This window comes from Eriocheir sinensis, chromosome 11 (assembly GCF_024679095.1).
Source record: "Eriocheir sinensis breed Jianghai 21 chromosome 11, ASM2467909v1, whole genome shotgun sequence".
NCBI lineage: Eukaryota > Metazoa > Arthropoda > Malacostraca > Decapoda > Varunidae > Eriocheir > Eriocheir sinensis.
In genome coordinates, this window is record NC_066519.1 from 19,407,548 (window position 1) to 19,432,204 (window position 24,657).

General features: G+C 40.7%; 1 protein-coding gene and 1 long non-coding RNA gene across 4 annotated transcripts in view; one reads left to right on the plus strand and one right to left on the minus strand.

The window, feature by feature from the left end:
- LOC126997027 (phospholipid-transporting ATPase IA-like) overlaps window positions 1-15,252 on the plus strand; it is a 96,265-nt gene extending 81,013 nt beyond the window's left edge. For all 3 annotated transcript variants that reach the window (XM_050858057.1, XM_050858056.1, XM_050858058.1), the window contains 2 exons: window positions 9,942-10,024; window positions 14,108-15,252. In XM_050858057.1, coding sequence (XP_050714014.1) covers window positions 9,942-10,024; window positions 14,108-14,205 — 181 coding nt within the window. In that variant the 3' untranslated portion in view covers window positions 14,206-15,252. The remainder of the gene's footprint in view (window positions 1-9,941; window positions 10,025-14,107) is intronic.
- Window positions 14,993-22,167, minus strand: LOC126997029 (uncharacterized). Its single transcript, XR_007751849.1, has 2 exons — window positions 19,084-22,167; window positions 14,993-18,940 (listed from the first exon to the last, which is right to left on the minus strand). It is a non-coding gene; the product is annotated as an uncharacterized LOC126997029 (long non-coding RNA).
- Window positions 22,168-24,657: the final 2,490 nt, after the last annotated feature.

Genomic DNA, 24,657 nt, shown 5'->3' on the forward strand with positions numbered 1-24,657 from the left:
AGTTTCCACCACATATAAAGTCAGGTGGTTGAAACTTGAGAATGGAGCAATAAGGAAGGAGATAACTTCAGTTTCATCCATGAATTTTGTGGATTTTCACATGTTCGTTAGATATCTTAGTGTTGGAAATTGATGAGCAGGAACAGAGGATCCCATGAACACCACTTGGCAGCAGCTTGTGCCCGTCTGGCCTTCCTGCCCTCAGCTTGGCATGGCCGGGACACACAGCACAGCCACCCTGCATCACTCACCACTCACGCATCCTTGCCCTTCAACAGTCACCATTCATCACCCGCTGGGCATCATCATCACAGCCACAATACTCATTTTCATTTATTTGTGCAGTGACAAATGTCATTAAAGGAACTGTTGATTTTGACGCCATTATTAACCAACACACACGCTGTACTGGTGCTAAGGTCATACTGTGTCCTCCCAACACACTCAAGGGAAAAGACATTCACAATGGATGTAGAGACATCTGTAAATCCACATTGCAGCTGATAAAGACCAGATAAGGTGTCATGGGGAGAGTATTCATTAGTGTTAGTATGACCCTACATCTGTGGACTCATTCTCCACTAACCACCTGAGTCCTTGGCTTACCTACACCTGTGTAAGAGAAATGTGGATTTATTCCCATCATTTGTAAAGTACATGTTTTCATTTGTCACTGTGCCTCTACTTTGTGCCTGACACCACTGCTTGGCTGTCCTCAGTGTGTCCCCCCAGCCCCCCTCACTCTGGGCTGACAGCAGCGCTCGTGACTGGCTGGTGTATTACCCCACCAGTGTGTCCGAAAAGATGCACAAGTCACCATCTGATGCAGCTCAGGCCTGGACAAACCCTCCGTCTCTTTCGTCTGTCAGGAGCTTGAGCATAAATAGTAAGGATTCACAAGATATGCTTGAGTCATAAGCACACTTACCTCCTTCACTTGATGTGTCACAAAGAATCACAAAGGCTGTTCAAGCATGGATCTGGGCCTGTCCCAGACTTGTGTCTTCAAACAGCATAAACAATAGGGATTTAAGAGGCATTTGAGTCACAAGCACTTGCATCTCCTTCACTTGATGTGTCATAAAGAGCACAAAAATTATTTAAGCATGGATCTGGGCCCATCCAGGTCTGCCGTTGTGGCCCAACAAGCTCTCACAAACACAGAAAAAAATAGAGTGGTCAAGAGCACAAAAAATTTCCTGTGTCACAAATCTTGCACAAGTATGGTGATGAACTGACATTCCTATTTATCAGTCTGATGCACTGTCAACAAGGACAAAATATAATTTGCCAAAGTCTTGCACGAAAGTAATGAGTAATGAGTGCACCGCTGAATGCTGGATGATGGATGGACAGTCCTGTGCACCGCCATCAAGACTGAATGTAGCGGTGCCAAATCCTCATGCACAGTAGTGATGGGCTGCTCTCGTAGTCCATTCGTTAACCTTTTAGATCATAGACAATAGGAGAACAAAGGCTGCAATATTAATTTCTTTCTTTTTCTTTTTATAGTAAAGGAGACATGCCAAAGGCTGTGTAAAAAAATACCTGCTATTGGCTACCTTTATAAGAAAAGGGAAACATTTCTTGGAACAAAAAAGATAAGGGACAAAGGTTCAATAGTAAACTAGAGAAAACAACCAAAACTTGAAAGAGAAGAGTAATCCTTATAATTCATTAGTTTACAAATTAGACCTTAGGTGATGGAAAGAACGCTGACCCCAGTGTGGGAATCAGTCTTTGGTATGAATAACACATGACTATAGAAGGAAGGAAGTTTCAATAATAAGAAGTAAATGAAGCTGAAACATGAAGAATAAGTTACTCTCATAGCTCATTATACTTCATGCTTTAGACATTGGACACCTGAGGGAATGCTGGCCACGATAGAATAGTCTGATCAGTGGATATAGATCATTCTGGCTCAAGGTTTAACCCAGTAGCAGCGGGGATCATGTTTCTTAATGGTCCCTCTAAGTGAGAAAAATGAAAAAAAAATCACCCCTCACACAAACCATTTCATAATATATATCAAAGCATTTGGGATCAGATTATGTATCATCTTTTTGGGGGGGTTTATATCATGGCACAAATTTGGCCCGTCACTGCTACATGGTAAAGCCACAGATTTGGCCCGTCGCTGCTACCGGGTTAAGACTGACTGCCCTTCCTTATGTTACACGGCGGCACTGGGGTTTGAATTGCCTCGCCCCGGCTCTGAACTTCCATTGCTTGACACTCTAATCCACTAGAATAATATATGACAAAAGTGATATGGTTTTGCCTTAGAAAATATCTTAACTTTGGAATAGAAGAAAACACAGTTGGTCTAGGGAAACAAAGTAATTTTGTCACCATACTAAAAAGTTTTGATGATCGGAGAATGTAGGACAAAATATAATGGTCCTGATCTTTGGGAGAGAAAAGAGTAGGTTGTGGGAAGGAGGGGAGAGGGAAAAATATGTAGACTTGCAGCAACTGTGCTTAACCTGTCATCATCATTTTCATCCTCATCCTCATCATATTTCCTTCATGCTGTGAGGCAAGGTGAATGGCCGAATGCATACATAAAGGAAACAGTGAACAATATTTGTTGAGTACTAATTTACATTGGCAGCAGTTTGTGCCATACAGCAGTGACCAAGGGCTGAGTTAGCTCTGTCAGTGCTCTGCCAATTATTGGGTTATCCATACATTTCATGATCTGGAACACCCACTGCTGAATTCACTTTGATTGGTAAAACTAAGAGTGAAAATACTTAACCTGACATGGATAATGGAAGCCTTTTTGAGTATTTGTTGTTGCATGGCGGGGCAGTCCTTCAAGATGGAGTAACCAATCAATTAATCAATGGAGGCACACACCAAGGGGCGTCTTGCCTCACCCACCCCACGAGATCATCTCCGTGCATCCCATTAAGCATTAGTGCATCCCATCCTAAATAACTCCTCTGGGGAGAGTGAAGGGAGTAAACCTAACCAAAACAGCAGAGGGACAATTCAGGAATTTTGGAAGTCATGGCAGACAGAGCATCAGGTGAAAGGATGAAATTTGAACCTTTTTAGAGCAGAAAGGAACACATTGACATCAGAGAGAGAACTGAAGAATGTCAGGAAAAGGCTCAGTCCTGCTGTGGACTAATAACATTTGATAAGTGATGTTGAAGCTTGCACAACCTCAACACTGTTGCCTGTGGCATGACAAGGACTGTACACACACTAAAATGTCATTGGCTGGCTTGTAGGTCACTGCCAGGCCTCCGTTGCTGCTGGGTGTGGTCTGTGGCACTAATGAAGACTAACAAGGCTCCTAGTCAGCCTCGTCTGGCCTGAGGCTAATCTGACCAGCGGTGCGGAGAAGCCTTAACCCTACATATCATCCTCCGTCTCTATCATTGCTTCAGGGTTCACTGCAGAGCATTCCACTCTACCAGAATTTTTAATGGATATTTTTTGCAATTTATAACATTTCTAATACTTAAATGGCAAACTTATACGGGCTATAAAATACACTGGATCTCAGTGCTGCATCTGAGCATTAGCTGCAGACAACTGTAAGGTTAGGATAGGACTAGTGTGTGCAGTTGTTCCTCAGTGTGATGGCAGCCACAGGGGAACTGTAGCTTGTATCAAGGACACGCTGCATAGAGCCCCTGCTGAAGTGCTGAACATGATTCAGATGATCCTGTCAGATCTGCCGGCGGCAATGACTAGCGACAAAGAGCAGACAAAGACAAAGCCCATGACGACATGGAATGTGCTGAGCCCCTCCACCCACACTGTAGGCTGGGGGTGATAAGTATATGAGGATCACTTCCTCAGAGCTCTGAATGTCCATCTAGTCAAGTGTGTGTGCGTGTGTGTGTGTCATTCACTCTCGGTCTAATCATGGGCTGGACTCATGATCGCCAGTCAGCACTCTCCTGGAAAGGGCTCTCTTTGTGTGTGTGTGTGTGTGTGTTGTCCAGTGCCTTTACATACAAACAACAAACTTGAGAAGTTTTTATTTACTGGGAACTAAATGAGATGTCTTATAATTATGTGGGAACCTTAACTACCCGTGAGAAGTTTAACTTTTAGAATTTATATTTTTTATAAGATATAAGTGTACATATATGTTAGACTCATGTTCATTGTTCCAACATATTTTTATCTTAAGTATCTTATAAAATTTGAATGCCAGACATTGTTAATAGTGTGAAGCTTTCTTGGGCTGCATCCTGAGGCGGCCACTGTGGGTGTCCGGCCTGGCCTGTGCTGTGCCGCCGGCCCCGGAGTGCCGTGGAGTTTTGGCTTTGCTCACCCAGTCATGCACACTAACAGGGAAAGAACACACTGAGAAACTGAGCTGGAGTGTAAGAATGAACCTTTGTCAAAAAAAGGAATGTTTAGCAATCTAGTTTTGACAATATACATTGTTGGTCTTCATGCATCAGCTCACTTTTCCTAGACGTTTTTTCCTGATTTGAATTCTAACAGGAATGGAGCTCACAAAGTAACAAACAGTGTGTCATCCCCGCCAGCTTGAAACACTTGGCAATGAATACTTAATGTTTTGACTAAGGATCTGAGTTCCTGCGGACACCGCACAGTAGTGTTTAGAGGCGTGCTCTGAGGGGTGGCCGGCAAGGGAAGGCCACCCAAGTCCCTCCACTCTCCCTCTCACCACCAAGGCTTTCTGTACTGATAATTGCAGTGTATCTATATCACTCAAAATCCATGAAGCCTTATCGGAGTAATAGTTCTAGATCTCATTATTCCACAAATTTGCCGACAACTTAACATCTGAGGAAGTTGTGTACAAATTATGCCTTTATTATAAGTGTATATATAAAATTATGCAAAAATTGATAGCAGAGCCAAGAAGAAGGAGAGAGAGAGAGTGAGTGGGAATATTTAAGCTGTTTTTATCGCATTAAGTATTTTCATTTTGAATGTATGTATTTTGCATAAGTCCTGTTCCAGCAACCTGTAGACTTTTATGTAGATCATAATTTTTCAGTAGTGATAGGTGCCCTGTTGACTGAAGCCTCTGCCTGTGTAAGGGTTCATGTAGTTATTGTCTGTGTGTGTGCGTGTGCGTGTGTGGCAAGGCTCGGGCCCCACAGAGACACAGACCCGGGCTGGGAAGACTCCAGCCAGCTGTTGGGTGTCTGGCCAGGGGTCACCCACTACTTATTAACAAAATGCTGATCAGGCTGCCTGCAGATGATGACTTATACCTTCATGTAAATTTACAAATTTATTTCCGGTGCTAAGCACTGCAATTAGAAGCTTGTCGAGGGTTTTCAAAAGTGTGCCTGCCCCCGAGGGAAGTACACCTATAAGGGCTGGCGTGAGGTGCTGGGCAGGCTGGTGACTCATGGGGCCTGCTAGGGGCACACCACCCCCTCCCCCCTGAGTCCCGGTCCTCAGCTTGTATGGGGTGTGTTTCCTCAGGACGAGTGCCTTGCAGTAATGCGCTGAGCAAGTGAACAACCTCTGCTGTTTTTACATTCCCAACAGCCGTACAATGATTTGGCTTGTTATTGCTAATGTTCCATTTAATTTCTTATTTTTTACTTATGTTGCTTCACAGAGCAAATTACCTCAAAATCTTATATATTTTTTGGTCATTGCATGATGCCATGTGACTTACTGGTGAAGCAAAGAAATAAAAGTTAAGATTCATGAATGTTTCCTTACCCGGCACACAGGCAGGAACCAGCCGCCACAGTGTCTGGCCCGGGTACTGCGGCGGTGGCCCAGGGCGGCACCACTCCTGTGTGGGGCTTGGCTCTCCCTGGGCAGGGCAGAGGTACTCTCCCTTGGACTGCCCAGGGAGGTCACACTGCTCCCTGTGGGTGTGTTTCCACTTGGGCAGGGGGGGAGTACTCTCCCTCAGGGTGAGACCAAGGAGTGAGGTAGAGTTGAGGGTCTTGTGGCCCTGCAGAGGGGAATGCATGGCGTGTTTTCTGTGCATGGTGCCAGTGCTGAGGCGCAGTGCATGTGTCTGTGCCCGGCCTGTGTCTGGTCTCTGGGGTGCGTGGGAACAGAAGTGAGAGTGAGTGGAAATTTTTTACAGTAGTACTTTGTTGCTTTCCTTATGCATAATGAAGTTACTTTCTTAATTGGTTTCATGTTATTAAATTACTTGATTCGGCCCTTTGCTTCAGCTGTTTAATTGGTGCTTCATGTTGCTGCCTAAAGGCCCTTTTATGTTATTAAAATGAAATTGATGAAATTTTGAAATTTTGCATATAGCGCTTTGTTACCTCTTATTAAAGAGAATAATAATGAAAGTTTATATAAAGTGTATTGCTGCTGCTCTTGCTGCTGCTGCTGCTTTTGCCATTAGCCTGAACTGGCAATGATTTGGGAAAATTGGAAGATTTACTTCATACACCGAGGGAGACTTTGGGGCACGGAACAGCCTGACGTAGTGATGAGTGTGTTAGGAAGCTGATTTACGTAATGGTTGATCTGCCCGCACCCTTGCCGGTGTATGTCACGGAGACATGTGTGATGACCTGTCTGTTGGCACACAGGGTTTGGATCACAGCTTGCAGTGGTGTGTGTCACATAAGGAAGTTTATGTCTTGTATAACTGTAGTTCAATGGAGTTGCCAGAGAATTGTGAGTGCATGTCTTGTGTGGGCTGTGTCAATGTATCACTGTATTGATTTGACAGCACCAGAATGAGTTTCCTTTCTGGACACAAGCAGACTCCATCAACTTGTCTTTGTTTAACAAAATGTCCATCACTGGATATGCAACACACTTTGTCTTGTTTATGAGCCATGACCAAACTGTGTCTTGTGAATCAGGGGCCATCTTGGTGGTCACTGAGAGAGGCTCTGTGAGGGTGACCCGTTTTATCTATTGATTTGTATGTTGTCATTCCTTATTCATTAGTGTTGCTGAAGATCAATACAGCATCAGAGACTATTGGAAAAGTGGCACACAGGCATCCATAAAGCATTGTATGAACCTATATAGAAGTCTTGGGGGGTGTGGCTATGTGCAGCGCATGCATGTGTGGGAGGCTGATGTAGATGTGGTAAAGCATTGTACAAGTATTATGTAGAGAAAACTTCCACTTGCATGACTCTCAATAATATGCTGGCACTGTTATTGTTGTGTGTCTTGCCTGGCCATCACTCCGCAGTTGCTACTAACACATCTTGGGGCAACTATTTCTGTGATTATTGTGGTCAGAAAGGGTGCACCATTTTCTTGGCTTAGGGTCACCTGCCATCCCATTCTGTACCTGATAAAGAAAAAGGTTCCAGCTGCTTCACTAGTGTCTGTAGAAAAGGGAAGTGGAAGCCCCGTCAGTGTGGGGTCGTGCAGCATGTGACGCCCCAGACTGGTAGGTGCAGTAAGTCCAGGTCCATTACTGTTATTGTCTGTAGCAGAGGTGAGAGTGTCCAGCATATGATGTCCCGGATTGTTGGGTGAGTGGGTCCAGCTCCAGTGAGTGCAGGTGAGGTGGTCAGTCTTTTTGAGTCCTGTGGTGGTACCGGCATCAAGACAGCCCTGCTGTGTGGCCTCAACCCCAACCCTCCCTCCTCATGTCCAAATATTTCCCCGTCCCAGCCACCTTATATCCTTATGCTTAGTAGTTAGATCATTCATATAAATTGACAATGTTGCTCTGTATTACTATATAACGTGTACTTTTGCTTTATTCACCATGCCAAGTAGTCTAGCAATTAAGATATGAAGTATTGCTTGAGTAGCATTTGTTTGCCAAGATGTTCACACCATTCCAAGCTTCGTCCTTTCCAGTGACTGATAGGAACAATACCATGTGGCAATAGTTCACTGACATGCCATTCCACTAAGCTTCATTATAACGGTGCTCGCAATGCTCGTAACACACTCTTGCTCACAGGTTAAATAATAGATTCTACCTTTTGTTCCATCAGCGCATCATGATTGATAACTAGTGATAGATCAGTGATGTAGCCATCCACTGTATGCTGTCACAAGGGGCAGGTTAAAAGTAAAAGAATGGAGCTATTATTTTGGCACTCACTGGAAGGTACATACTAGAGTACTCAAAAAAGAAAAAAAGGAGAGAAGAAAGTGAAATTGAGCTGAGGTATAAAATAAACTTGTCAAAATAAAGATTAGCGAATATTCTTTATTTTGAATGTACATTTCTATACCACAGTTCAGTTTTCAAGAGTTAGTTGTGATTACTATTTGGAAAGGTGTGCACTAACGTCTTGGCCCTCAGCTTTTCATTCAGGGTTCCATTTAACACTGTATGGACGCCTCAGGTCAGCAGTGTGTGAAGCGTTAGTCATTCATGGTTCTCCTTTGTCCCTTTGCAGGTGCTGAGACTAATGTTCATGTTTTAAGCCATTTCTTATATATTCATTTTCATTGTTTATTGAAATCTTTGACATGCTTAATATTCTGCAGCTGTGTACATGCTCTTAACACACACACACACACACACACACACACACACAGCAGGTTTTGTGTGTTCATAACCTAACAAAGTAGCAAGTATATCCTCAAAAAGGGTAGAACATAATACCTTGAGCAAATTTTACTGATTAAATAATGTATGTGTATTTGAACATTTCCGAGAGCCATTCTCCCCACCACTGCTGAAAGCCATCACTTGTAGCCAACAGTTGTGTGACTTAAGAAAAGACAGAATATGCTTATCCTTCTAATGAACCGTCTCTCTTGGCAGCTTTTTATCTAGGTTCATATTGGGTCATTGTTTGGGGGTTGTAATACATTGATAGATGATAAAGCAGCGAAACAAGTAAACAAATAAATTGATAAAAAAATAACCAGCAAAACAAGTAAACAAATAAATTAATAAAAAAATAACAAGTGAAAAAAGTAAACAAATAAATTGATAAAAAAATAACCAGCGAAACAAGTAAACAAATAAATTGATAAAAAAATAACCAGCAAAACAAGTAAACAAATAAATTAATAAAAAAATAACAAGTGAAAAAAGTAAACAAATAAATTGATATAAAAATAACCAGCAAAAAAAGTAAACAAATAAATTGATATAAACATAACCAGCAAAACAAGTAAACAAATAAATTGATATAAAAATAACCAGCAAAAAAAGTAAACAAATAAATTGATAAAAAAATAACCTGCAAAAAAAGTAAACAAATAAATTGATAGAAAATAAATCCAAGAAAAATGTAAACAAATGAAACAATTGAAATGGTGACAAACAGATGGCTTCCAGCAGGTGTGTGGTGAGGTGTGGCTTGGTGGGTAAGGTAAGGTATGTCTGTCAATCAGTACAGATTCTTCCATTCAGCTCTTGCATCAAGGAAAAAAACTTACTCTGAAAAATTTAATTGAAGTAGAATCTTTATCAATCATTATTTTGACAGTAAAGTAAAGTGCCCATTATAATCTTAATTCAGGTTGTCAGAAAACCTAACAGTCCAAATTTAATCATAAAAAAACATTAATCTGAATTCTTGAAGTTAGCAAATTTACAATCCAGAGAGCAAACCAGTTTTCTGAAATTGTATCCTTAAAAATAACACCAATCTGAATTCTTGAAGGCAGCAAATTATAATCCTCAGGTGTGTCGGGGTTATAGACTTTGTAACTTATAGTACTTTTACTCCTCCAATTCTACCCATTCCACTGTCTTGAGGCAGATCAAACTCCAGTGCTGCTGTGTGACATTAGGAAGTGTACCCAGTCATAAGCAGTAAACCACAATACAAAACAGTAACCCAATATGAAAATGGGCAAACACTATCAAAATAATTACTGACAAAATTTTCAGAATGCCTCATGGACTTATACTGCAGTTCATTTTCATACCTCGGCTAAATTTCTTGAGTGACTTTACTTATCCCTGTGCGAGCGTTGTTTGGAAGGGTGTGTGCCGAGGGGTGATCATGTCCTGGGTGGGTGTCAGTAGTGTGCTAACCAAGTATGTGATGGCTTTGCAGGCTGAGTGAGACGGCTCGGCTCCTCAAGAATGTGTTCCGCCGCACCACCACCACCCGCGTCAATCTGGAAGTAGAGCTAGCCCGTAAGTCCCTCTCTGTACCTCTGCTCGTGCAGCCCTGTGTTCTGTCCCTTGTTATGTTATGATCTTCCTGGCTGCATTTTTTTTTCATTGTGGCTGAGTCTTTAATCCCTTCTTAACCCGGTAGCAGCGATGGGCCAAATTTGTGGCTTTACCGTGTAGCAGCGACGGGCCAAATTTGTGGCTTTACCGTGTAGCAGCGACGGGCCAAATTTTTGCCATGGTATAAACCACCCAAAATAGATGATACATAAACTGATCACAAATGCATTGATATATATTATGAAATAGTCTGTGTGAGTGATGATTTTTTCTCACTTTTCTCACATAGAGGGGCCTTTAAGAAACATGATCCCCGCTGCTACCGGGTTAAGTCTCTCTCCTCCTGGTTGTGTTCTTAGGACTTTCTCTGTGACTGATTCTTTAATTTCTTCTTTAATCTGTCTTCTTCATAAGTATTCTTAGTTAGGTCTTCCACTGTTGTTAAGTATCTAGTTTAATCTCTTGTCAAGTTCAGTACACCCTTGCTAAGTCTTTAGTTCAATGTCTCCCTTCCTAGTTCTTTTTCTCCTGTTCTTTTGGCTGTGTTCTTATTTAGGTCTTTCACTGTGGCTATGTTTCTAGATTAGATTCTTGTTAAGTTCAACAGTTCCATGTCAAGCCTTAGTTCAATCATGTTCTTCCTGGCTTTGCTCCTAGTCTGATCTCCCTCCTCCTAGCTGTGTTTGTAGGTAGGTCTTTCACCCTGGCTGAGTCCCTGGCTTAGGCTCTATTTTCTCCACAGAGTTCCCATTCAGGTTTCTTGTTTTTTTCCCACTACTTCAACTGGTTCATCCTTTTTACCTTAGTTTTGTCCTCCACTTCTTTCCCGTTCTTTTCTTCCGCTTCCTTTCCTTTTCTCATAAGCATCAAATATATTAATAACAGCTTCTAATTGATTCCAAGTTCTCCCTAATTAAATAGATATTAAATAAGTATTAGCAATCAATGGCAGTTGCTAAACAATATTTGCCCATGCTAAATTACACATAACTTTGCTTCCAACTACTTTTTTGGCGTTTTTGCATCATACTATTACTATAAGAGCAAATTTGAATGTTGGATGTAGCCATTAACCTGTAACAGTAACTCATAATGCTAGGAGGGAACGGGGGCTTCATGGTGCAGTGGTTAGCACACTGGACTCACAACCGAGAGAGCCTGGGTTCGATTCCCGGGCGGTGTGGAAAAATTTGGGTGGCTTTTCCGATACCCTACGCCCCTGTCCACCCAGCAGTGAATGGGTACCAGGTATTAATCAGGGGTTGTGTCCTGTTTCCTGGGGTCTGTTCCCATCTCCTATAATTCCTTCCCCCTCCTGTCTCTCTCTAGCATATGACCACAGATGTTGCGCCGACTAAACGAAACTTTCCAAAAACTAGGAGGGAATGGGGTCTGACATATTGATATTGTTAGAGCTGATAGCAACTTCTCTAGGGAGTGGCATAGGAAGGGAGCACTTGTAATATGGGCATAGGTCAAACTTTTCAGTGATACCTTCCCCTTTTATTTCTTTGATATGTGCTTGAAATGGGAAGGTGTATGTTTTTAAACATTTTATAATTTCCTTCACCATTTTCTTGCCTTTCAGGTTTGCATCTTAGAGAAACTTTTGACTGTACTTCCAGCTCTTATTGCCTTCCAACACATTCATGATCTTAACAGAACTTCTTAAAGCAAGACATTGACTTGCAAGTAGTTAGTGAATGGTGGTAGTGTTCCAAACCCTGCCTGCTAACCAGTCATGCAGCAAGTGTCTGTTGCTGAACCTCTTCTTTTTAATTTCCATAGTTTATGATTTCTTGAACAACTGTGCATTTTGCTGAATATTTTCTCCATTGTTTGGCTCCTGATGCAAAGGTTTGAGTACCAGTGAAGAGAAACAGAAAGTACATGTGTTAAAGCCTTTTTTGGGGGAAATTTCTCATGTTCAAGTTTAGGGTGTTCCGGCAACTTAAATTTATTGTTCTGCTGAGCATATCACAGCCTTCAAGAGTTGACTTTTTAATGAATATTATTACACTTTTGCCTCAAACTTATTTTCATAGCTATTTTCATGTGTCTTCATTGGTACTTGTAACCCAAGACGGCCCCATCACATGAGTCAGTGCATCAGGGTTGTGTCGGGCAGTGACGTCACCCAGCAGACAAACACTTTCTTGCCACAACAGAAGAGAGTCCGCTGGTTCTCATGATGCCACTTCCTTCAAACACCTCACTGCGGCACATTGACTGGGAATGCTCTCATGTGGTGGGTCCTCGGTGGCCAGTGTGTGGTGCCTGTGAACTGCCTTGGGTTTGCTGGCCTTGTCTAGCCTCTCAATAAGCACTGGGAACCAAATAAAAGAAGTCCTCCTTTTACGCTGTGGGTCTTTGGTGGCTGTGTCCAGGTCCTCACTAAGCATAGGACACAAAGAAAGAACTCTCACCTTCACACCATGATCTTTGTGACAACTTGAAAAGAGCTGCATAAAAATAGTTTCCTTTCAATGATGCTCCCTTGTAAGAATTCATGAGAGGAAAGAAAAAAAATTATCTTCTGTGAACAAAATTTTTATACAAATCTGGAAGAGAAGATGAGCAGAGTGTACTGAGCAGAAACACAAAGACCAAGCTTACTAAACATACTGCAAGTCTATGCAAGGGAACAACACTTAACCCGTCCGCTGCGATTGGCACAGATTTGACCTTCACTGGTAGCCTGGAAACATATAATCCCAGGTCTTTCTCTGCCTCTCAGGTGGATAGTGCAGTGTTTCCCATGTGGTATTGGTGTGCTGGATATCCCCTCCCAAGATGCAGGACTTTACATTTTTCTGCATTGAATTGTAGCAGCCACTTTTTGTTCCATTCCTGTAGCTTGGTGAGGTCTTCTTGTAGGGAATCCGCAATCAAGGGGTTAAAAAAAGGCCAAAATAATCTTAGTGAACAATATTCTTATAGTATAAACCTGGCAGAAGATAAGAGAGCAGAGTGTACAAAGCCTCAACATGGGAACTAAGCTCACTTATTTCAGCCAATGCAAGGGAACAGCAACTTATGAAAAAAATACTAAAGAGAGAAGTCAAGGGCCAAAGTGAAGGAAATTCTGCAGAACATTGACACAGTAGCGTAAAGAGAGGACTGTGTCTGTGTCCCTTATCTGACGCGCAGCCTTGCTCTGTCACAGCAGGTTCAGCGCTGGCCAAGCCCATGGATAGCAAGGGTTCTAGTGATTCCAGGCCATACCCTGCCTGGAGATAGTGTGGCGCCCCCTGTGGTAGTGTCTTCTTTTTCTGTTCCATGTTCTTCACCTCCACCTCCACCTCTTCTTTATCCTCTCACCTCCGTCTGCACTGTTTCTCCACTCGATGTTCACTTTTTATCATCTCGTTCTCTCCTTGTTTCAGTGCTTTGCCTCCTCCACATTTACTAACTGGTTTTTCACCTCTGCACTTGGATTTCCTCCACTTAATGTTCACTTTACATCATCTTGTTCTCTTTGTTTCAGCGCTTTGCCTCATTCACTATAGCCGTTTCCATGAATACTCTTTACTTATGTACATATACATTTTTACATAAAGACAATAGGTAATTTGTGTTTGCAGGGGCTCTCCATATATGTGTACTTCTGCTGAAATAATTTTTTTTATTTTTTTTATTCCACCAGCAGATGGCAGCATGATTTTGTCACTGAGAAAATATATCCAGTAGTAATTTTCTTACTGCTGGTGTTGTTTAATGTTTGTTTATTTTATTTGTGTACATATTCTTTTGCTATTGTGGATAAGTGTAATTTCTAAGCATGAAAATAATGTTGCAGCCGGCAGCAAAAACATTCTTGTGCACTGGGGCCTTGTCAGTGTACTTAGCAAGATGAAAATAGGAGAGGCCTCCTTAATGACATGCACACATAGTACGTAATTCTCCCTAACCAGAATAGCTGGAAGTCAAGCAAGTGCTGTTCCCTGTTCTTCTGCAACACACTCTGTACAGAGACATGAAGGCCATAAACTGCTCCCCACATCAAACACTGACAGCCACATGACCTCTCCTCTCCCCTCCCAGATGGCTACGCCTTCTCGCAAGAGGAACACGGGGTTATGGGCCAGTCTGAGGTGATTCGCTACTACGACACCACGCAGCCCAAGCCCGGCGGCATGTAAGCGGGGACAGAGCTGCCGCACACCACCTGAATCACCTCTGGGCCTCACCACGGTGTAGACGAGTGTAAGAGTGTAGCACGTGCAGCCTCACCCCAGCACCAGGAGCCCTTGTTTCGTGTAGCCTCTTTCCACGGCGTCTGTCATTGGTCCCACAGTTTATGACTCTAAAATGTGTGTGTGTGACTGTATTGCATGTCTTGAGTTTTGAGTCGAGGGTACGTCAATTATGTCCGCCAGTTTGTATGCGACGCTCTATCTAGTACTCTATCGGGAATGAAACTACTCAAGGAAAGGGAAGTGAAGTATTGTCATTGTGAATGTTTATGAATCTTCGTTGTGACATTAGTTAATTTCTACTCCTCAACTGAGTATACATTCCAGAGTAGTTTTGTTCCTTTCTTCCGTTCCAGTAACTGATAAAAAAAACTCACTATTACAACAGCAGGCTTAATTTTTTTTTCTCAAGTGCAAATGAATTCTTCGGAAAAATTGACACTTGGGAGAAACAAGTAATGTGACTATTATTATTATTTGTGATTACCAAAGACTTAATGATGCAACTGCTACTTCATGCTGTCACTATAAGCAGGTTAGAGATAAGGGATCGAAGCTGTTGTGATAGTCTGAACGCTGATTTTGTTAGTCACTGGAGTGGGTGTAGTCGGAAGGTTGATACGAATTGGCGAGCACACCCCATGTTGGAAAGAGACATTTTTTTGCCATAAATTTCATCAAAATCACAGGAATGGGGTGTTATCGGAATGGTTTACACAAAGTGACGAACACACCCCACGTCAGGATATTTTTTAGCTGTGAACTGCTGGTGAAATAACATGCTAACAACTGCTGAAAGAAAACAAAACACTAGCAGAGAAAGAAAACAAAACACTAGCAGAGAAAGAAAACAAAACACTAGCAGAGAAAGAAAACAAAACACTAGCAGAGAAAGAAAACAAAACACTAGCAGAGAAAGAAAACAAAACACTAGCAGAGAAAGAAAACAAAACACTAGCAGAGAAAGAAAACAGAACACTAGCAGAACAAAAACAAATAGGTCAGGCATCAAGGAGGTGTTTTTTATGTTGTTGTTTGAGACACCTCCAGGTTGATGAGTGACAAACTAATGATACTAATGGTTATTGTTTAGTAATGTAAAGAATAGGAACTCACACTGCACTTATCACTCAAATGCTGCTTTTTTATTGCATATTCTGAGGATGAAATGTCTTGTGTACTCAGGCAGACAGTGACACTCTTTTAAACTATGGAAGAATGGATTAACAAAGGCCAAGATCATCACCCACAGAAAAGAAAGCCACATAGATTAAAAAGCAAAGGAGTTAACAATGGCATTACAATTTTAAACTCGTAGGATGGAAGAGTAAATTAAAGATAGGCAAGAGAGGAAAAGAAACCCACTCAGACACACAACCAAAGAAGTTAAGAATGGCATCACAATTTTAAACTCAAAGGATGGGAGAGTAAATTGAAGATAGAGAAGAAAAGAAAAAGCCACTCAAATACACAATCAAAGACGGTAACAATGCCATCACAATTTTAAACTCGTATGATGAAACAATGCATGAAGGAAACCACAGAGAAGAAAGCTGCAGATACACAGACACATGCGCACAGAAATTAACACCTGATGGCACAGATTTCAACACAGAAAGAAAAATGTAGTTGAAGAAGGAAAGGAGATGAGAACCCACATAGATGGACCGAGTAAACATTGATGCCGGTTTTAAATCAAAGAAAGGAAGAAGTAATTACAAAAGAGAAAGGGGAGTAAATGCAGATAGGGAACCATAGAGGAACAGAGCCACAAAATAATAGTTACAGAGTTTATGTTCATGAGTTCAAGTAAGATAAGGATGGGTATGAAGGCAGAACAAAATGGGCATGTCTCAAATTCTATAAACAACAACTAGGTAAAAAAAACTTGGTAAATATCAACCGTTATGTCACTAAGGTCTTCAACTCCAGGTCCTCTTAACTGAATATGCATGTGGAGTAGGCAGGGCAGCAATCAATAATATGCATACAAATATCATGAAGTGCGTCAAGGAGGAGAATATTCATCTAGTCAAACACAGCTTTTATGCAGTGTGTTGAGGGCATTTTACCGTCTAAGGGCCAGTTCCACAATGTATTCATAAATTACGTAACCAGGCACCAAAGTCTACAGGAACTTCTTGTTTGGTATTTATAAAGATGCTAAAGAACTTGAGGATATCGTCACCCTCATAAAATAATCGCCTGTCATTTTTCAGTGATTTCCAGGTTTTTGTTTACATCAATTTTCCATCATGTGACGCCCATTTCTGTATAGTTGCCTTCGTCATTCAGGGTTTGAGTGTTCTAGAATTGGCCTTTTCATTCCTTCCTAAATCTTAAGCCAAATGAGATAATGACAGTTCTTTTCTGATTTCCTGAAAAGTAAAAAAAATAATGACTTAGGCGGTTTGTTTACGAAGGTGACGATACATGGAATGTCTTTAGTATCGGGTGCTCTCTGTTAATCCCGACACACATGGGAGTATAGTTCAGTTTGGAGGCTTGCTTTAACGCTGCGTAGGAGTGTGTAGTGTAGCCGCCGTTTTATCTAACCGAAGTTTTCTCGTTTTTTTAAGATAAGTCCGTCAGATAAGTTATATAAATCCTGACACATGTAGGTATATAGTTCTGTTTGGGAGTTTGTAATGACACTAGAACTGAAACTGGCCTTTAATCTAACCAAAGCTTTCTCGTTTTTTTAGATAAACCTGTCGGATAAGTTATATAAATCCTGACACATGTAGGTATATTGTTCTGTTTGGAAGCTTGTAATAACACTGTGTAGAACTGAAACTGGTCTTTAATCTAACCAAAGTTTTCTCATTTTTAAGATAAGTGAGCTGGTCATGTTTTTTTTGTATTGACAGCTTTCTATGACTCCTAACACACGTAGGAATATAGTTCAGTTTGTAAAAACACTACGTAGGACCAAAACTGGCCTTCAATCTAACCAAAGCTTTCTCGTTTTTAAGATAAGTGAGCTGGTCATGTTTTTTTTGTTTTGACAGCTTTCTATGACTCCTAACACACAGGAATATAGTTCAGTTTGTAATAACACTATGTAGGACCAAAACTGGCCTGTAATCTAACCAAAGTGTTCTTGTTATTAGGATAAGTTAACCGGTCATGTATTTTGTGTTCCAAAAGCTTTCATTTATGTTCATGTGTGGTTGTTGTTTAAAAGGGGCGGTTGTGGCCTATCATATGTTAACCAGAAATGCTGTTCATAAAGTATAGTGGAAAAGAATGTAATGAAAATAATGATAGTGATGTGGTGTTGATGGTGGTGATGATGGGAGAAAGTAAAGTGAAAATGCCTCTAGTCTTCAATACGCCTGAGTACATAAGACAGTCCAAGCCACACACACACACACACACACGTTCAGGTTTTATGTAGTCCAAAGAGATGCAAAAAGACAGGTGTGTGTTGATTGTGGTGATGATGGGAGAAGGTAAAACGAAAATGCCTCAAGTCTTCAATATGCCTGAGTACATAAGGCAGCCAAGCCACACACACAAACACACACACTCATGTTCAGGTTTTATGTAGTCCAATGAGACGCAAAAAGACAGGTGATCTAGTCCTTTAACACTTGCTCACGTTTACTTGTTAGTTTAAGTTAAAAGACGACAAAAGGTTCGCTTCCTTAAAAAAATTTGTTCTGCAATTAGCAGCGAGTCTTTGTGTCTATGGGCCGTATTACAGGTCGAATCCGAGAAGTTTTGGGTCCCTACAACGTTATTCATCCCGAACTCTGTAGGGACCCGAAACTTCTTGAATTCGTCTTGTAATACGGCTCTTTGTTTTATTCTTTTCTGTGTTACAAGTAAAGGATAGAAATGGTTGTGTAAATGACAACAAATTATTTATAACCAAAGAAAATTTATGAGTTCAGCAATCAAACGAAACAAGGTATACATAATTTTTTTTCTACGAGGCAATGTATCCATGAGGTTTTTCTCTCCATGAGGCAAGTTTGTTTTTAGGGATGAAAGTGTTCAGAACAGACGTGCTCATGGCTTTCAAAAAAGAAATCAAGTCAGGCCATTATTAGTGTATCTTAATTTTAATCTTTTTTTCCTTAGTACAAATGTTTCAAGGGACGAGAATGCGTAAAACATCAAAAGAAGAAAAATAACAAGACTGGGGTTGAGCTGTGTATTGTATATTCTTGTTTTTAGTCTTCTTTTTCACTGTATGTCTGTTTTTATGAGACGAGAGTGCTTGAAAATAGCGAAATATTAAAGAAGAAAAATCTTAACCTGAAAACTTGTCATAAAAACTAAACTCCAGCAATTTCTCTAGCATAAAAATATATTGCTTTTCTTTTTCATTGTACAAGCCTGTGTTTATGAGACAAGAGTACGTGAAAGTAGCAACATATTCAAGAAAAAAAATCATAACCTCAAAACTTAACAGAAAACCGAAAGTCCAGCAATTATCATTACGTTAATATATTCTTTTTTTTCATAGAATAAGCCTGTGTTTATGAGATGAGAAAATAACAAAATATTAAAGAAAAAAAAATCTTAACCTGAAAACTTATAAAAACTAAAGTCCAGCAATTACTTTAGCATTACGTTAATATATACACTTTTGTTTTTCATAGTACAAGCCTGTGTTTAAGAGACGAGAGTACTTGAAAATAGCGAAACATTAAAGAAAAAAAAAATCAACCTGAAAATTTATTATAAAAACTAAAGTCCAGCAATTACTTTAGCATTACGTTAATACATACACTTTCGTTTTTCATAGTTCAAGCCTGTGTTTAAGAGACGAGGGTACTTGAAAATAGCGAAACAAAGAAAAAAAAAATCAACCTGAAAACTTATTATAAAAACTAAAGTCCAGCAATTACTTTAACAATACATGAATATACACTTTTGTTTTTCATAGTACAAGCCTGTGTTTAAGAGACGAGGGTACTTGAAAATAGCGAAACATTGAAGAAAAAAAAAATCTTAACCTGAAAACTTATTATAAAAACTTTACTCCAGCAATTACTTTAGCAATACATTAATATACACCTTTCTTTTTCATGTTACAAGCCTGTTTTTAAGAGACAAGAGTACTTACACTAGCAAAATCAAGAAAGGGAACAATCTTAACACTGTATCGTAACATAAAAAAACTAAGTCCAGCAATTCCTGTATCATAGCGTTAATTCATTCTTCAATTCCCCGGTTACAAGTCTGTGTTTCGGGGTGAGAGCGCTGGGCCGGCCGAGCCATGCATCGCTCTACTATACTTATTCATAATACTTACATGCTGGTGTTCATGGGTCAGCAATGTGCATGTTCAGTAGCGTTAAGGTGATGCGTGATGATTGATGATGATTTCTGTAAGTGAGTGTGACAATGCTGATTACAATGATGATTATGATGATGTTCAGTAGTGTAAGTGGGTGGTTGACAATGCTATGATTACAGTGGTGATGAAGATGATGATGCTGATGATAATGATGCAGTTAATGCTTTACGGAGCTCGATGATGAGACTCACAGAACAATTATCAGCTTTAAACAGTTCCCAGGACACATGTGCACACACACACAAGCACACACACACACACACACACACACACACACACACACACACACACACACACACACACACACACACACACACACACACACACACACACACACACACACACACACACACACACACACACTCACACTCACACTCACACTTACAAACACACACACACTCACATACAAACACATACACATACACATATAGTAACATGGCAGATGCTATTGCCAGCCAAGACACAATGAAGAAAAAACGCTTTCCTGAAACTGATCATGAACAATCTCCTGCCAGTGCGACTTATATACTCGTAGATTCACTGCTGCTGCATCCTTTGTGTTTGTAATGCTGTCACCGCCACAGCCGCCACAAGTTTGGGGCAGCTGGGGCCGCCACAGACACTTGATGGCGGGCTTGGGGTGTGAGGCGAGGCGCGTCCTCCTGGCACCAGTGACGTCCATCCTTAAGTTAGTTACAACACGGCTGAGGTCAGCATGCGCGACCCTTCTGACCTCAGCGCCCATACTGGTCGGGGAGGAGGCAGGCTTGAGAGGAGATGCTGAACTGTTCATAATAGACAGTGCTTCTGTACAACAAACGTCATTAATCTAACTTGTTTTTTTTTCCATCAAAGCATGGTTTTGTATGACACACTTGTGGTGTATGAGTGGCCGATGTTTGGCACTGTCATGTTCCCAGACTGTCAGGTTCCCCGCGCTGGGTGGCTCCCCTCATGCCGGGGCCCAGTGGCCGGGACACAGCCGCTGCAGCAGGTCAATAATGCCTCAACCCTAGACATACTTAAATTATCTTTGTGTTCAGTGGTACATTGTCTTAGAGAGTTTGTCCCAGTCACTGCGGCATCACAAAGAGACAAAGATAACTGTCTGCGGCCACACGGACACAATGATCACGACTTATGCTTGACGAGTGTGTAGCCTTGTTCGTGCGTGTGTCTGTTGCACTCTGTTGCCGCTGGCCCGGGGGCGCGGCGGGGGCTGCCGCTGGGCAGGTAGACTCAGTGCCTGTGAAGTGTTATGTTGACAAAAGATCTGAAGGCTTTTCAAACACCAACAGTATGTTACAAGGCCTAGTGAAGGCTATTTCTCAGAAGTGCTTGTATAGTGAAGGAGATATACAAACAAATAGAAAGCTTTATAAATGAAATCCTTATATAATGCTTGTTTATATTTGAAATATATACTATAAGAAAATTTTATTTTTGAAGCATCTGTTTTAGGTTAGGTCCGTTTACGTTAAGTCATTACGTGTCCTTCATGTAATCTTGTACACACTGCTTTGTGCCGAGAGACCGTGGCCAGCCAGCCAGCCTGCCGCACCACCTGGGCCAGGTGGGGCCGGGCCAGGCTGGGCCACTGTTTGTCGAGGGTACGACTAGCTGTTGTGTTGTGATGTGTTGTGGTGTGATGTGCTGTGTGCCGACCCACACGTGCCGGACACGGGTGTCCTGCCAGTGACTGGTGACTGGCGGCACTGTGGCACCGTCGCAGGCGCCGGCAGGCCCTGCAGGCACAGTGTGTGGTGAGGCACTAAGGGTGTGACATCAGACTGGGGACCTGAGGATCAGGGGTGGGGCAGGACAGGCTGGGGAGGGGTGAGGAAGGGTGAGGAGGAGGAGGACAGGGCTGAGAGTGTCTCGCAGCCTGGCGTGGGGCATGTCCACCAGTTGATGCGCAACATTCCAAGGGGAACACATACCAGGGAAAAAAATCACAAAAAAATTGACCTGAGGTGTAAAAATGAACTTTTGTAACAAAATAGATATTAATCTATATTGGCAGTATATTTGATTTTTACAGTTCAACAGTTTTTCACTGGTATGAGTACTAACTGGAGACATGCGTACAGATTGGCCAGTGTGCCGTGCCCAGCCCCCCGGCCTGTCCCCCGGCCCCCGAGGGAAGGTGACAAGCTATCCGTGAGTCTGCTAACATGTACAGTGCTCCTTGTTTCCCTCTTTCTTGCTGTTCCGTGTGTGTGCCCGTGTACGTGTCTGTATGTTTGTATGTAAGACAGTAATTTCTCGTGATTCACTGTCTGTGTCTTTCACGCGGCCCAAGGAGAGGCAAGGAATCCTTTATCTTTGATATTACACCAAACTGGGCGTGGGGCCTCCATCCTGCCGGCCCCACGCGGAGATAATATATCCTAAAATAGATGTAAAAATAAAGGCTTCTCATACTTGTCAGGCTTTTAAGTCCTCTGTATTAACTAAGTTTGATGGATCTTATAGAACCTAACAATGTAACTTAAGCCCAATGAAAACCAAATGTAAAAAAGGTCTCATTCTTCTGTTTGAAAGTTCTCTGTGCTTTTGTTTTAGAGAGAGAGAGAGAGAGAGAGAGAAACCAAATTCTGCTACTTTAATTTAATATAAAAGGAAATAATCATAACCTCAAATCAGTATATCATAGCAGTTCAGATCATCATTGGAGCAGAAAGCCGAACACATGAGTATTTAATAACTTACAAGGGGGAGATTAAAGATGCCAGGGGGCGGGAGATAAGGCGCAGAATCCGGAATTTACCAGAGAGCGCTTGCTGACACGATAAGGCCAATTTGAATCTCGCGCCAGGGAGATGAGGCGGGCAGCATCTTGTAGAGAGAGAAAAAGAGATCAAACAATTTTATATATATATATATATATATATATATATATATATATATATATATATATATATATATATATATATATATATATATATATATATATATGAAGAAAGAAAAGAGTGAGTGAGAGAGAAAGGGAGTTATATATAGAAAGAAAAGGTTATATATAGGTTGGAGAATATAACTACAGAAGGAAAACGAAGGGAGAAAACATACATTACAGGAGTTATATATAGAATCAAAAGGTTATAATATTAGGTGGGAAAAAAATAATTGGAGAAGGAAAATGAGATAAAAGTAAGTAATATATATGGCAGACAGCACATTTTAAGAGTGAGAGAGAAAAGTGATAATTAATAAATAGAGAGAAATAAAAGTGTACACTATAGGAGATATACGATTGATTGATTGATAGTTTATTGTTGCAGGTAAACAACAAGGGAGAAGGGAGGAACATGCCATCCCAACCCCCAGGCAGGACAAAGTGTGATTATACAACTATTAATACATCTGTGGGTAGCACCATGAAATTAAAAAGATACAATGGTAGGTACATATAGATTGATTGATTGATCGATGGTTTAAATTTTATTGTTGCAAGTAAAACAACAAGGGAGAAGGGAGGAGCATGCCATCCCAACCCCCAGGCAGTACAGATCCTGATTATACAACTAAGGATACATGTGTAAGTAGCACCAGGAAGCTATAAAAAGGTACAATGGTGGGGGACAAGTGCTAAAAACAATAAAGGCCTTGATTTAGTCAATGAAACAGACTTAAGGGACTGGACATATGAACTACAATCTAGAGGCAAATGCAGGATACTCACTAAGCACAGCTGAAAGAACATTATTATTGGGTAGATATATAGAGAGAAAAGTTGAAATAGGTGAGAAGAAAAATATATAGAGAGGAAATAATGGCAGGTAATATGGCAGACATAAATAAAAACACACATTATAGAAGATATGTATACAGAGAAAAGGTTAAAACGAGTTTGTGAAAAATAGTTACAAAGGAAATACGGGTAGAAGTGGATCAAGGTGACCAGGCATGCAGCATCTTGTATAAGGGAGATAAACAGATTGATTGATTGATTGATTGATAGTTTATTGTTGCAGGTAAACAGATGAAGTGTAAGAGAGCAGGCAGCATCTTGCATAAGGGAGATAAACAGAAAGAGATAAAACATGTATAATAAGAAACATTTACAGAGGGAAAAGGTGAAAATGAGTTAGAGAAAAATAATTACAAGGGAAATAGATGAAGTGGAAGAGAGCAGGCAGCATCTTGCATAAGGGAGATAAACAGAAAGAGATAAAACATGTATAATAAGAAACATTTACAGAGGGAAAAGGTGAAAATGAGTTAGATAAAAATAATTACAAGGGAAATAGATGAAGTGTAAGAGAACAGGCAGCATCTTGTATAAGGGAGACAAACAGAAAGAGATAAAACATGTATAATAAGAAACATTTACAGAGGGAAAAGGTGAAAATGAGTTAGAGAAAAATAATTACAAGGGAAATATAGATGAAGTGTTAAGAGCAGGCAGCATCTTGTATAAGGGAGATAGACAGAAAGATAAAACATGTATAATAAGAAACATTCACAGAGGGAAAAGGTGAAAATGAGTTAGAGAAAAATAATTACAAGGGAAATAGATGAAGTGTAAGACAGCAGGCAGCATCTTGCATAAGGGAGATAAACAGAAAGAGATAAAACATGTATAATAAGAAACATTTACAGAGGGAAAAGGTGAAAATGAGTTAGATAAAAATAATTACAAGGGAAATAGATGAAGTGTAAGAGAGCAGCCGGGAGCATCTTGTATAAAGGAGATAAAGAGAAAGAGATAAAACATGTATAATAAGAAACATTTACAGAGGGAAAAGGTGAAAATGAGTTAGAGAAAAATAATTACAAGGGAAATAGATGAAGTGGAAGAGAGCAGGCAGCATCTTGTATAAGGGAGATAGACAGAAAGATAAAACATGTATAATAAGAAACATTTACAGAGGGAAAAGGTGAAAATGAGTTAGAGAAAAATAATTACAAGGGAAATAGATGAAGTGGAAGAGAGCAGCCGCGGGAGCATCTTGTATAAGGGAGATAAAGAGAAAGAGACAAAACACGTATAATAAGAAACATAGACAGAGAGAAAAGGTAAAAATAGACAAGATAAAAACAGTAACAGAATAAATAAACGAAATAAAGTCCCAGTAATCTAT